The 15,660-nt window shown below is 37.4% G+C and overlaps 2 protein-coding genes across 2 annotated transcripts; one reads left to right on the forward strand and one right to left on the reverse strand.

The window, feature by feature from the left end:
* Positions 1-244: 244 nt before the first annotated feature.
* Positions 245-4,614, reverse strand: LOC139738622 (programmed cell death protein 2-like). Its single transcript, XM_071649242.1, has 4 exons — positions 4,035-4,614; positions 2,963-3,258; positions 1,736-1,849; positions 245-406 (listed from the first exon to the last, which is right to left on the reverse strand). Exons 1-4 carry the CDS (start codon positions 4,612-4,614, stop codon positions 245-247), a joined length of 1,152 nt encoding a protein of 383 aa, XP_071505343.1.
* Positions 4,615-4,877: 263 nt separating this feature from the next.
* LOC139738633 (uncharacterized) lies at positions 4,878-10,809 on the forward strand. Its single transcript, XM_071649253.1, has 3 exons — positions 4,878-4,997; positions 9,200-9,328; positions 10,106-10,809. The coding sequence occupies exons 1-3, from the start codon at positions 4,941-4,943 to the stop codon at positions 10,226-10,228; spliced, it is 309 nt and encodes a 102-aa protein (XP_071505354.1). The 5' UTR covers positions 4,878-4,940; the 3' UTR covers positions 10,229-10,809.
* Positions 10,810-15,660: the final 4,851 nt, after the last annotated feature.

The following is a 15,660-nucleotide window of genomic DNA, read 5'->3' on the forward strand; positions in this document are numbered from 1 at the left end:
CAGTGCCAGGGTAGAGATGTAGCCACACACAGTCTGGATTCTGTATTGAGTTGTGGTACATGAAAGAACCTAGTTTGCAAGTCATTTTGCAGTTCACCTTCAGTGGATGGCATTCCAGTTGTGCTCATTATTTGGATTCAAGCATATCATAAAAGAAGAATATTTCAAACCACGTTCCCACTCTTGTATCAGTACTGGTAGATTCTCTCTGCTACAGTATGACTTTATAATTTCTTGGTGATTTTCAAATAGAGGAGTTTTGAAAGTTCTGCTTCCAGAGGAACTCGGGGTGGTACGCAGGTCCTTCCATGCAGTTCTTAGTACATGTGTAGACCAAAAGGGTCCCCCAGTCTATGCTGTCCCCAAGACTGTCCACATCCAGATGCCTCAAGAGCTGGGGCAAGACCTGCACAGCCAACAAAAATCCACCAAACATGGTAGTATATACTAAACTGATAATATAAACATTCAAATGAATGATGCTAAAAGATTTATAAATCTATATCTCGTCCCACTGCAAGTTTCCTGGAGGTTTCAGGGACTGCGGGTGCTGAAATCCTTAAAGGGACGCAGTCCTCAGGAAATTTAAAAAAATATGTTGTTGTTGGTACCTCTAATGAACTACTTTCATCAAAAACAAACTTTCAAATCACCAAATAAGCTCGTACATTTTGGTTAAAAAAGTGTGACTCTGCAAATGAGCAAGTCTTGGCGGAGAGTCATACGTCATCGATGCACAACTCTTTCCAGCGGTGTTCTGCTCGTCATCCCTAGTTATTTATAAATACATGTTTACTATTTATTTTTATATCAATTGTATATATAAATAAGCTTGAAATATTTTGTTTGAAATAATAAAACCACATATTGTCACATTTTATGAAAAAATCAGATATGATCATTTTGAACACTTAAATTGGTTTTCTGAGGCACGGCTGTCAACTTGAGAGTAGGGCATCAATGACGTTGCACCTTTTGGTAGGCTCTTACACGATCGCTTGCAGGAATTATTTTTTTTAAATCGCGTACGGAGACAATTTTTGATGTCCACGTGTATAAATTGGTGAAAGGTTATATTTTGTACTCTTCTTAATTATCAGTACAGTGAAAATCTCAGGACTGCTTCCCTTTAATTTGCTCAGAACTTGCAGTGACCATCAGATATAAGCTTGCAAGTGCACACAACATTTAAAAAGTTTGTATGTTATTGGGCCTTCGGTCATGTCATCAAGATACAGGCAGATTATGCACAATGTTGTTTGGTATCATTTTCATAAAGTGAAAATGCAGAAATCCACAAAATTTGGATTTTCATTGTTTTTTTCTAAATGATAATACATTGTACATGTGTAATCATTATTATTATTGTATTATTATTCCTACCACCTGACCTGGTTTCCAAGAGGTTGTTCCAAACTAACATGACCCATAAGAGCTCTTTGAAGAAGTGTTTCTGGGAATATTACTCAAAAAGATTTGTTTGTTGATGGGTTTTTTTAAACAGATTACTGTATTACAACTGCATATTGTACATTTTAAAGCAAGCTCCCAAGGAATCTTCAGAATAGTATTTTCAGGTATATATTGAATATTGCATGATATCATCACTTTCAGAGCAAACAGAAAAAATGAATAAATATATGAAGAAAAATCTTAAGGTTGTCATTTAGAATAATCAATGGCTTTAAACACTGGTGAAAAACTTTCTTGGAAAAAAAAAATTAAAAACCTTTACCTGAAACTCAAATTGCCTTCGGGCTCCACACTGACATGGTGGAATATCCTCTTCTGCTGCTTGCTGGAGAGCAGATACATACAACGGCTCTCCTCCCTTTTGATAGCGCAGTACCTGTTAGTTTAATGAAATATATTTATTGTAAAAGTGGAAATTTTCGCGGTGTTCAAATTTTCGCGCATTTCGCGCAACCAGAAACTAGCGCGAAAATAAAAGCACGCGAATATTTTTGCTTGCCATATGTGCCTGTGCGTGATGTCTTGATTCCGCGGAATTAAAAACACACGAAACTCTTCCGACCCGGCCAAGCGCGAAAAATTAGTCACGCGAAAATATCCACTTTTACAGTAATGCACTCTTGTCACTGCTGTTTTGCAAAAGGCTCATGCTCATTCAAAATGATGAGAGGATGATTAACATTACCTCACTTCTTATCACTTTTAGCAGCTATTTTCTGCAAACAATAGATTTCACCATTATTTGGTGTCACTTATCATTTCAATATGAGGGATGGCATGAAAATGTTTTATTCCTATGATAGGAGGTGGTTGCTCTAAATAACAATTATTTCTCTTCTGAACAACATTTGCCAGAGGTGATTGTGTAAAAGAGAGGAGTTTATATGAAAGTGAAATGAGTAATCTAGTGGCCAATTACAAGAATATTTTACTGTAGACAATTTTTTGAAGATGACAGTGGTGAGAGAATATAAAAGTACAAATCAATGCACTTTGGTATATTCAAAAAAATTATATTTAATGAAGGAAGTTGACTGGTAAATACCAAGAGTCCATCAAAGATACTTCTTATCAAGGTACAGTAATACGAGTTTCATGTCAGCTGAATGATATGCGGGAACCTTGTTTTGTAAAAATAAATGTATTCTCTTCACCCAACAAAAAATGTTCATCACATTCCAACAGATTCTTCAAGGCAGACATACACTTTTTGCCACAATGTCAAAACCCAATCTATCATTTTGGGTTTGTGTGTTTACAAAGCATCTAAGATGAACAATATCCAGGGAACATCACAGTTTAAGTGTCATGACCAAACCATTATGATAACAGATAGTTTGACATCCATGTTCATTCGCTACCTCTTCAGTGAATATCATGACATACGTTTTCTTGAACTTTAATTCAAATGGTTAGTGTGTTCTTTTGTAAATTGTGGCAACTGCATCCATAACAACCACAGGGAATCTAGTCAGTAGCTGTATTTTACCTGGTCTGGATCACTGGCTATTCTCTTTTTAAAAGCCATAAATTGTCTGTCATCATCTGTTTCTCCCTTTGCCATTGACTCCAGATCTGCTTCCTTGAAGTTATTCCTCTTTAGTTCGCTGATCAAATTTTCTGTAGGCTTCACCCTTTGCATTTCTGCAGACACGAGAGCAGAATCCCTTTCTTTGTCGTCTGTCCTTCCTTCATCCTCCTCATCACTCTCTTCTTCATTTTCTTCTTCTGTCACAAGTTCATACTCGGGGAAGAGAAACTTGTTGGAAGTGGCAGAAATGATGCCTGTGAAATTCGTATGAGTTACAGCAAAATTATCAGATTATATATTCTCACATTATATGATCCCAATTCTTACACAGATGAAGATGTATACAGATGAAGATGTATCTGTAAATGACTTGTTGAAGTTTTAATACTGTTGTGTCAACATGTCTATAGATACACAATATTAACTCTAACTGGGAATCACATAATCAAACCAAGCATTTATCACTATACAATGTATAAACTTAAGCAAGGGGTCTTACAATGTACAGTTGACTCCTCAGGACAGGCAGTTTTCTTTGTTATGCCTTTTATGGTATCAACATTTTGTTAGAACTTAAATACCGGGTAAACACCACCAAAAAATACAGGTAGAGCTGATCATGTTGGGGCCTGAATTTATGCTTCCTTGTAACCAGAATTTTGTTATAACAATGTTTGTTTTAACGAGAGTGCACTGTAGATGACAGAAGTATAGAACCAAAGATGATCATGAACAATGAAGTTGATTATATGATGAAGGATGTCTACTGAACTCTGAACAAGACAGGCTTTACATGTAATTGTATTGTCAAAGTTGCATCTAGGCAGACAACCGATTATATGACATACGATTAAATTTCCTTGTGCAGAGTCAGTCAGACACCTTAGTGGGCCTACTAAGCTAGACATTTTGAAAAACATGTATCAGCAAATTGATGTATATGAATTAATCTATCAGATCAAACATTTAACACGACAATACCTGTAGTACATTACCGGTATGTCAACTAAGCTTCCAACACTTTTAGTACCTTGTCCTTTCCCACAAGTAGTCTTGTGTCCTAATTTCCAGTCTTGAATTTGGTGATCCTTTGAGCAATATGCTGTTGTATGACAACGTCCACATTTTGTTGTTCCTGCATTGCAACCACAGACTGCGCATAAATTGACTCCAAACTGCTCTGGAGAAATTAAGTCCTCGGGCAGGATCTCTATTTCGTCATCCGGAGGCTCGTAACTGAAGTACGGATTTCTCCTTGGCAACTGGCATCTAAGAACAGTGAAAGGAGTATTACGCTCTTGATGGCATGCTGGGTTTCTGCAACAGAAGATGTAAACGTAGCGGTGAAAGCAACTCTCAATTTCTACCTCTGTTAGTTCTGTGTTTGCGCACGTGTCCTGTTCATCAGGTGGAGAATACACTTCCAGTAAAAATGTCATCACTTTGCCACATTGTCCGCACGACAGGGTGTTGACACCTGGCACATCTGTCAGATTCAACCAGGCCGGTTTTCCACCGACTTTACTGGGGAAAAATTGGCTGGTGAGACGCCATTTGGCCGTCTTTTCCACAAAGCCTAGTTCGACTTTCTTCGCACAGGGGGCCGCCATGATTGGCTTTGTCTGTTGTATGTATATAGATAGAATATGAATAGACTGTAATGTAATTTAATATGGCACAGTTTCTAAAAAAAAAATATATATATATTTATATTATTTTTTAAATATTATTCATAACCTATATTTGGAATATATATCGTATAATTTAATCATAAAAACAAATAGAATTTCCTCTAAGGTGGTTGACGAGTTATTTTTAGATCTGACGACTAAGAAAAACACTGGGAAAAAACTCGCGGACCACAGAAAGTATATACTGCGGCGAATACTGAGCTAATTTGACCCTACTTCTATTCTCTAGCCACTACAACCAAAATATGGAGCTACCAACATCATCATCTTTTCGTCTTAATACTGGTGATCTTATCCAGCAGGTAAGATTGGTCTTTATACGCATAAATGAAAGAAAATATGGGGCCTAAATGTAGTTGCGATGGGACGTCCGTCTGTACGCCTGTGCTGTAGTGTAAACAGGCGAAGGGTGCGACCCTTGTTAGTCCCGTACGCTGTAAATTGTGTGTTCTCCAAAGGTAAATGATTGCCCCTATCTCAGTATCTGATCTCCATCTTCATCGCATCGTTTGTAATAGAATCTACAATTGTCTTGTCTTTGTTGTATGTACTGCACCAACCGCTGCTTGGCTATAAATGTATAAATGCATAGATCCAAGTATAGGGCAGGGTTCTAGACTATATAGATCTAGATCTAAATTTAGAGGGAAGATGTCAACTACACTGTAATCAAAGCCGACTGGATTTTCTACTATCTAGTCATTGAATAGGAAAGACATGGTCTACAATTTAAGTTTTCCTTTTGATTCCATTAAAAGAAAGGGATGCGCATGCAGTGAAAATTTATTTGCAGGTTGCTGACAAAGTTATGAAAGACAGAAGGGTCCTATGTAATTTAACAGGTCTAGAAGTCTAGATAGAGTAAAATATCCCGTTTGCAGCTGTTTAAGCATTGTTAAGGCTTTTCCAACTTGTAAACAAATTAGGCAAATTATTTTCAACCATTTCATATATCATAGACAAGATTATTCATTAACGCAATTGTTTTCATAAAAGAAATTTACCATTGACCAATGCAGTTTTCATGATTTACCAGGGCAAAACCCGGCACAATTTTCGCCGATAAGGGTGATATGCGACGTAGTATTTCTGCTTGCGGCACGATGTACAATTCCTATGTAATACGCGCGTGCTCCGCGATCTTTAGCTGAACGCCTTCACATGTCTCGCGAACGTTGCGTAAGCGCCAATTCCCATTGTGAAAGCACGTGAAAATAGCGGGCGCACATGCATTGGCCGCAAACAAGATCGCAATTCTGGCAGTGTTGTTGTCTTTCTCGTGTTTTCTCATTTTTTTTCGATGGTAACATCCACTTTCCGAAAAAAATGGCGGCCCACATCGACTCACGAAAGTTCTATTTTACGTGAGGATACGTTTTCAAAATCCACGAACATCGAGAAAACGACAAAAAATCCAGTTTCTTGAACCATTGTTTCTTAACTGTTATGTTAAGAAGTACCGAAAATTTCATTTTGGATGCGATATGTTGTCATTTACAGTTGTAGGTGAGAAAATTTCACTTTCGTCAGAGATCGTGCCCATTTTATCGGTTGGTTTTTGTTGATTACTAGTGTGTTAGTATATGTGTAGTGTGCATGTAACAGTGCAGTGCTGTGTTCAGCGGTATATTACTGTGTATGTTGTACCTGCCGCGAACGGCTGCATGGCCGCATACTGCCGCAGTTACTCTATAAGTTTTGAGTTCTACTGTAGATATGCCAAATATTTCATGAGGTTTTTTTTTCACGAATTTCGCGAGTCAGCTGCTATTCGCGAAATTAAAAATGCAAAAATATTGACTCTAACGCCGACAAGAATGTGACGTATGCGTATACATTTCACCGTTCAGTACAGGACTCCACGATCCTCCGCAAATTTAACCACTCGCGAAATTGTCGGAAAGTCCCGATTCGCGAAAATTTAGGTTCGCGAAATATATAGAGGTTTATGGCGTATAGACATTCTGTTTTGAAAAAACATGGAAAACTTAACAGTCGTATCATCTCCCACCATTCTGTTTTGTTGGATTCTATGTTATTTCTGTATTTTTTTTCATTTACTTCTTTTCGTAACGCCAACTTAAACGTGGATTCAAAGTGCACACTGTTTTTAGCCAGGCTGAAATTAGAGATGGTCTAACCAAGGAGGTTCAAGAGATGGAGTAACAACAGTCCTATACCCTTTGATCCCATCTTCAAAGCCGCCACTCAGAAATAGTTGAAGCATGTGCCAAACAGGATCTGCCGTGCAGATACGAAGACAATTGACTCGTGTCTCATGTTGCATAATCACCAGCCACTTTCAAAGGAAGATATGTCTTTGTGATGGTAATTACTTTTCGCTATCCCTTCTTATAAAAGGTAGGTGGTACATACACAAGGATAGAAATTGAGCAAAAAATGCTGAAATGAAGATGAAAATTACTCGACTGGGCATACCTGGGCACTTATCTGATATATCTATCAATAAAGAATTATACTTGAAGATTATTCCATATTAGTTTCATTTGTGGAAAAACCAGCTTTCCAGGATGGTACAATTTTAAACATTTTCACATGATACAGCTCTGATTTACACTTCTGCGCAAATTTCTGGATGGAATTGACTTTTGTTTTACATGCTTTATTATTAAGTGAAATTTCATTTCATTTAATAAATTAATAAGCAAAATATGGCCAACATTATGATAACGTTCAAAATGAATCTTCAGATTGCTCAGCATGAAGGCGGCGTCGAACATCGATCATCAAAGGCACAAGTGCACCTGTGGAAGTCTTTTGTACATCAATAGAAATCTGACAACTGTTTGAATAATTACAGCCAGTTAGAACTCCATGTATAAAACCTCATTGGTCTAACTCAACCCCAGCTCTACTACATGTAGCATGGGGTTAGCAGAAAAAATACACTGGGCAGCAAAAGAAAGTACATGTACCCACTTCTGTCAAAGGCCGCACACAAAAATTCACCCCCTAGAAATAAAAAATTTTTGTACACAGGTGTGCTGCAATATCCATTAGTAATCACATACTAGTACCGAATAGCAAGTGATTATCTTTATTACCAAAAAAAAAAAAAATGACATGCACTGCATCTTGGTCACTGAATCAAAAGTCACCAAATGAAACAGAATGAGCCTTACAAGTTGTAAATGCAAAAATCAATGTCACAGGACGAAAAAAAGCAGACACAAACATCAATTTTCAATAATGTGTATGTCCTCCTCGTGTCTGGACACATTCCAGGCATCTCTAACTTATGCTCTGGACAAGCTGTCTGGCGTAGTCCTGGGGAAGTTCCGTCCATTCCTCCTGCAGAGCTTGGATCAATGTTTGCCAGTTGACAGGAGGCTGTTCCCTTAATCGCTGTTCATTTGTCAGATGTGGCATAATTTTCCTGATGGAAGCTTGCTTAGACCAGAGAAAAGTAATGTCCAGTCTAAAGAGCTAACTGATTTTATTCTGAGAATTAGCATAATCAGGAAGGATAGCATCCCTAATTACAGAATACACTCATTAACATCATTTTGACAAAACAGGTGTTCACTTTGACATATTGGTTGTTTAGAAATGTTGTCCATTCAGTGCGTGGCCATTTTTTTGCATGGTGGAAATTGCTTTTGTGTACGACTTTTGATTCAGTGACCAAGATGCTGTGCATGTCAAGTTCTTCTTTGTTATGAAGGCATTCACTTCCTTATGTACATGTGATTGGTTAGGGGCATTGTAGCACACCTGTACAAAAATTGTTTATTTCTAGGGGGTGAATTTTTGTGTGCAGCCTTTGACAGAAGTGGGTATCAGGTACTTTCTTTTGCTCTCCAGTGTAGATCTACCTGCTGTAGGATCATAGGAATGACCTTTGTATTTTGTACTCAAGACCACACTATAGATCTACAAGAAAAGAACAGTCTACATGGAATCGTGAAAATGTCCAGTTGATTTGCACACAAGAGTTAAGAGTTTTTTTCTCCAATTATTTACAATTATTAGTAAAAGCTAACTGGAGTGAAATGGCTAATGGTAATACCTATTTTTCCAAAGTACTGTTACAAAGGCTTTTTAAGAGGCATGAGATGAAGTATGGTTGTTACTTCACATCAAGTTTTGGAGTGTAGTAATTAGATATCCAAGAAATTGAAGCACAATACTGTGTCAAATGTACCTCTCGCTTTACAGCTGTACTTGCATATTAAAATCTAAGGAGGGACTACATGCATACAATTGCTTAAATTTGTGCGCACTGTAAAATGACCCTATTTCTGCAGCCATACAGGAAGCAAACAGTGATAATTTTTACTTTTTCATTCATTGAAATAAAATGTGATCCTGAAGCCTGAGAAGATTATTTGGTCTCATGTTTTGGTTTGTTTTGTTTTATTTTTGTCATCAAATAGTGTAGATTGATGATGTGATATACTTGTAGTATGGACCAATTGTTGTTTTACACTTATCACTTTGATGTTTTATGCTTATCACACACTGCTGTACGTGTACATTGTAGATCGGACTGCTGGCTTGGCTGAACAAAGGAGATGAAGGGAAGAAGCTGTACCAAACCATCGCAGGGTTTCGTGTTGGGCATGAGCTGTGGGCGAGACTGAGTGGACAGGATGAACTTGAAGCATACAGGGTAAGAAACATTGCATGATGCATATTAACCCTGTGATGTGATGTCTAAAGATACAGTGCACTCCCGTTATAACGAAATGCTCGGGACCGGCAGTTTTCTTTCGTTATAACGAAATTTCGTTAAAACCGAACAAATACAATATATAACGAAAACAAGGAAACCACGTATATATATATATATATCATATTCTGTTTGCTGAATACTCATCATACACTGGAAAGCTATGTGAAATGTGATGGGATAACTGTATTACAATAATAAACGCAAGTTCCCCTCAGAAACTGTGCGTGACACAAGGAGCCAACACACTGTGGTGTGAAGCGTTCACCCATGCAGAGACGATATAATATGCTTGTTCCGCTACGTATTTTCGAAAGCAATTCGCATTTCGTTATAACGGAGCACATTTCTTTTGTTTTTCTTTGTCTGTGGCGCTTGGAAAAGACTTCGTTATAACAGGAATTTCGCTATAACCGTGTTTGTTATAAGCGAATTTTGTACCATAGACTTTAATGGTGATAATTTTGGGACCAGAAGATTTACTTCGTTATAACGAAATTTCGTTATAACCGTGTTCGTTGTAACGGGAGTGCACTGTACTGTGATTCCCCGTAGAGTTTATACATGGTACACCCTATATTAGATGAATCTTGTCTTTTCTAGCAGAGTCTGTCTGTCTGTCTGTCTGTTTGCATCATTACTATGTTTTCCAAAGTTTATGTGTGGTGTATCATAATTGTATCCTTTCTGTTGTTTGGTCTCATCATTCCTGCTCAGGCACAATTCATCGGTGCAGTTGTGGACTACGTCAAGAAGCATCCCAAAGCCAGCCAAGATGATATAGCCAAGGAGGTAGCAAAACAAATTGAGATATTCACCAGAAATGTTGAAAATATGTAACCACCGGTTCAGTGTATAGTTGTGGTATAATAAGTTATATTCAGCTGCAATGTCGATAATTCACAAAATGAGAATGACCGACGTCAAAGTTTGACAGGACTTCCTCTTTGAGCTTGTAGCAAGATGAGGTCACCTTAATTGCTCTTCAGTATGCCAGTGATGTTGGGCTGTATATCAAAGTGGATGTGTGTTTTTAATGGACAGTACAGATGATATACAATTGTAAATTATACCCAAGGGTATTGCCAACTTGGTTTTCCATGTGTGTTATGTGGTACTTGTACATGAGCAAAGAAACAAGATGAGAGACCAGCATTACTCTCTGTATCAGCTGTGACAGCTGGTACTATTTACAAGTTACTATCAGTGATACTTGGTGTGCTAGACAAGCTTGTGAGAATCACTTTCAAGAAAGAGCTTTAAATGCATAGTTATCTAAACACAGATGTAGCCATGTTTACTGAAGGGGACTACTACACTGTACACCTGTACACTCATGTGACAACATGTGCATTCCTTTAGAGGGAGTATCATAATGCATTGCAATTGCATATTCATCATAATAGGGGAGAAACCAAACAATTCCATTGCAATACTTTTTGTTTTTAATGGTAGACCGTAAACTCTTGACATATTGGTCAGCTGTCATAAGGGCATATAAACTTAATAGTGATAACAATGATGAATGCAAAATATTAATTTTCCAGAGAAAGCCAAGTCGATATCTTCTACTATTCACACAGCTTGACTGTCCTTCAAATTGATGATGGTCAGTTTGTTGGTCAATACATGTTTACGAGCTGTCTCTGCCTTTTACCCACCTACTTAAAAGTAAAGTGTCCCTTATTGCAGCACATTTATCATCTTGTGCAAACCTATTGACCATTTCATTTAGGGTGTTTTAATGTACGTTGCAAAAATCAAAGGTAACTATAGCAACAATTTTTAGCCTATTGGCTGTTTGCCTAGCTGCTGCTTTGGTACCCATGATTATTACAACTTGCAATAATTCTAAACCTCTTAAAGAAGTTCAACCCCTATGGTGCTGAAAGGTATAACATCCCAGGAGAGTGTGATTTATTGTATCATTAGTTGGAGTGAGGGAAAGCGTCAATGCATATTAAGACATTTGCTGTGTATGTCAACAGAGATTGTCGGAAGCCTTCCTGGTACTGTCATTGCGTATCTCATTACTGATACATTCTAAGAATTATCCTGCCTGTGTAATGTCATACAGTGTATATCACTTCTCGCAGCAGTGAAAATGAACACACAGTGTAAAAAGTTATCGAGAAGTGCTATTCATATGTCTGTGAATTTTGCCCCAGTGAGGGATTCAACATTGTATATTGTATTTTCATTTTATAGTTGATGGGTTGAAGTTTTCATCATCTTTGAACAAGAAACAATGGAACATTGTGTGTTGAATATTCAAAACACACCATTGCAATGCTATTCAATGCATTCTCACATAGTACAGTCAAATTACATGAAGTTCATGCACATTGTGGATATATAAAAGAAAGTTTATAAAAGTTACTTTGAAACAAGCACATTAATGTAGGGATATATTGTATGATATACAAGTACATTTTATAGTGAGACATATCATGATTACTGATTACTTTATGCATGTAGTATGACCAAGTGTTTTGTGTGCTATGCCTCTGTCGGATAGAATTTGTATTCATAAGTAGAATCAAAAGGTTAAAAGGATTGAAACTGGAAGAATGGGTGATCTGTAGTGATTATTCTGCATGTTCTTACTATGAAGACAATACTATTTTGAATGATAATAGTTAACAAATACAATACTTATTAAAAATTTTAGCAAAATATCTTTAGAAGAAATTGCAACCATTTGAATGATAGTGAATCAGTTGGCATGTTGTTGAATTGGCAATCAAGATAACTACTATAGTCCATGTCATTGTAGATACGCATTTAACATTACAAAAGTAATACTGCTCTTTTATAATGAAATGCCATCCATTTCACCCTGCCTTCATGATTCTGATCTACCTGTAGGCCTATATTCCTACCCAATGTACATGACATGCTAGCATACACTATACTGCTTTATTCACATCTTGGAAAACTCCACAAAGGTGTGAGTTTGGGTGTAAAGCAAGCTGGGTAACAGCGTCTTTTGAAAAAGTTTGAGTTTTTGTTACCTTCATGACTATATGTTAATGATTTACTGACATTCAAAATGTTTTAATTGCCTCTATAGTCTAGTTTTACTCAAATTTTACCCACTAAACTCTTTCTTGGAGACAGTTTTTTTTTTCCCCTTCCAAGTCCTGGGTGAATTTCATTGCAGAAATTATTGTCTTTGTAACTTGACTGACACCTGCATATCTTGTAAATGTTATAAAATTCACTTCATCTGCACAAAATCAGAAAGAAATCAAACAGAATTTGCCACTTTGGGGGAGCAAGAGAAAATTTTATCATCTTTTTAAAGTATGTTCCCAGTTTAAGAATCATAAATTTGGGAATTGAGGCTTTTACAAAATCTGTAATTGACACAGTTGTACAATGTACATGTATATAATGTACAGTGTGTACTTACAAGAAATGGTTCAAATGATACAAATTTGTATCCAATACCTGAAGAAACATAGTGAATAGTGACTTAAAAACAAACTGATTAAGCACCAAATAACAATAAGATGGGTTGCTTTTGTTTTTGTTTTTTTATTCAGTGGGTCAAATGAACTCATTCAAGAAGTTCTGTAGGTGGTAATATCCAATGGGAAGCAAGCAATGTGTTCAACATTGTTGTGTTACATGCACAATTCATTTCCTGTACAAATGTACTTTGTATGTTAAGTTTAAAAATATATAGACCAATGTGTATGGTATCTTTATGGCCTATTCACACATCATCTCAGTGAATTTTATGTCTTTCATAATTTGCTTGTGATGGCTGTAATTATGATTGTTATAATAGTTTTTTTTTAATATGTGTGTAAGTACTTTTGTGTAATAATGTTGTACCAAGGAGGTAGAAGTCTTTTCCCCTCCCTGGTTGTACTGTATCATTTTGTTGAAAATTAAAGGTATATAAACCTATTATGCAGTCGTCTTGTCACAAATATGTCTACATGTACATGTAGTTGTTCTTGTCATATTCATCATCCAGCACAAACACACACACACACACACACACACACACACACACACACACACACACACACACACACACACACACACACACAAAGAATTGTTATGGCTGCCATTAAGTGATTTGCAATCATCATACATCAACAGAAAGCAGTGGACAGAAATTAGGACATGAATCTTACCTCATATTATGGTTCAACTAAAACACCATACACTACATAACTTAAGAGTCAAGAACATATATCGCGAATGTAATTATGTTAACTTGACATACTGAATGTGTGCATCTTCGATATTGCAATTCCATGTACCAAGATTCTCTGGGCATTCAGTCAGATTGTAAAATAATGTTTCTGGTCTTCCACTTTGACAGCTACACACTGTATTATTAGAATTAAAAACAAAAAGCAAACCAAGGTTATGGAATTACAATGAACATGTACTTTCAGAAACTTTTTTACATGGCTACAATCTACATGAAGTGTGTGTGTTCATTACATTAGTAGCATGTCTTTTTGCATCCAAATGGGGAAATGAGTGTTCTTTGGTAAATTTGATTCAGCATGCCTGCTTACAACTACAGTCAAACCTGCCTTAGCGGCCACCTCTCTATAGCGGCCACCTGTCTATAGCGGCCACTGAAAAATCCCCCCGAGAGAAAAGCCATGTTAAAGACCCTGTGTATAGCGGCCACCTGTCTAACGCGGCCAGCGGCCACAAATTTTGTTTCCCGTGGTAGATTTTAACCTGTCTATAGCGGCCAAAAACCTGATGGAGCCGTAGCCGAGCCGATAATTCAGCGTGTTTTTCTGCTTTTTACCCGTGCCAGTCATTCCTGGGCAACATTCAGTGATCGCCACCGTTGCATTCATCACTTATTCAGTCCCAATAATGCACTAGTGTTAAGTTTTCTTCATGACTGTGCACATGCTACGTATACGGTACTGTGCAACAATTTCATGAACACCGGCATTGTTTTATGCATGATACACACGTGTGCATACGTACACACATACATGTACATGTAAGTGTTTATAGATGTATACAACGATGATACATGTGCATGTATAGGCAATGTACACAAAGTTGGATTACCTGTCTATAGCGGCCACCTGTCTATAACGGTCACTTTTTCCGTATCCCTTGGGTGGCCGCTATAGACAGGTTTGACTGTATTACATGTATGTCCAATACATGCACATTGTATGTCCATTACCAACAAACAAAATTTATTTCTCTTGGTGCATCATTGTGTGTGTGTGTGTGTGTGTGTGTGTGTGTGTGTGTGTGTGTGTTTTATCTGTAGAGTTTGGGAGCCATATTTGTGTAATATCATGAGAGTGCAAGTTCAGAAAGCTATTGATTACAAACCCAGTGGTCTTCTACCACAATGTTTAAATGTAACCACAGTGGAGTACATTACAGCATGCAGCAACATGCATTATAAAATGGGTTCAAGAATGTAGCCAATTGGAAGCGCTGAAATGAGTCACGTGTGCATGCATTAATTTCTCACTAACATGCATGGCCTGACGTCACAATGTTTACAATAGCAGTGCTCATTCAATCAGTTGTTACAAGTGCGTCGCGCGCTACTATACGCGCTATCAATCCTGTAAACAACTTCTAGTTCGGGCTGCCAGCTGGCCTTTCTTGTGTGCATAACATGTGTGGCGTACGTATACTCTTGTACGTACAGTACTTATACATGCGGGATTTCCGAGTGCGATGTGCGTAAATGTTTGGGACGAACATCTTCGGACATCTTGACTCTTGAGCGAGTGCTACATGTAGCTGACTGGTATTGACCCACAAAGGTACGTGAAAAATGCTGTTAGTTTTCGACCCATTTTATAAAACAAATGATGCACAGGATTATTTTGTGGCGTTAGTGGAGATGCAGCTCACTCTCGGGTATTTACAATGTAGTGCATGTTTCACAATTGTATATACCCTTGAGTGCGCTACATTTCCACTAACGCACTCTATCCTGTGCATCATTTGTATACTGATGTTACTTGATGGCATGCAGACAGTTTTTGCTGCGACAGAAAGATGGCTACAATCAAAACATGTCTCGCGAAGAGTTGCACTTTTATTAATACCCATAAATTACTGGGTAAGTATTGTGATCAGGAATATAACAAATGTAAGTTAATGAGTTCACAACACTGACATGATTCATACGGTCTAAACCTTTTGCATTCACAACATTTTGAATTTTTGGATACTTGACAGGCTGTTCAGCAAAAATTAACATTAACATTACCAAACAGATGCACAAAAGAGAGACTGGATTGATA

Source organism: Diadema antillarum, unplaced genomic scaffold (genome assembly GCF_040938485.1).
Source record: "Diadema antillarum isolate AM-2024a unplaced genomic scaffold, OU_Dant_1.0 scf00000029, whole genome shotgun sequence".
NCBI lineage: Eukaryota > Metazoa > Echinodermata > Echinoidea > Diadematoida > Diadematidae > Diadema > Diadema antillarum.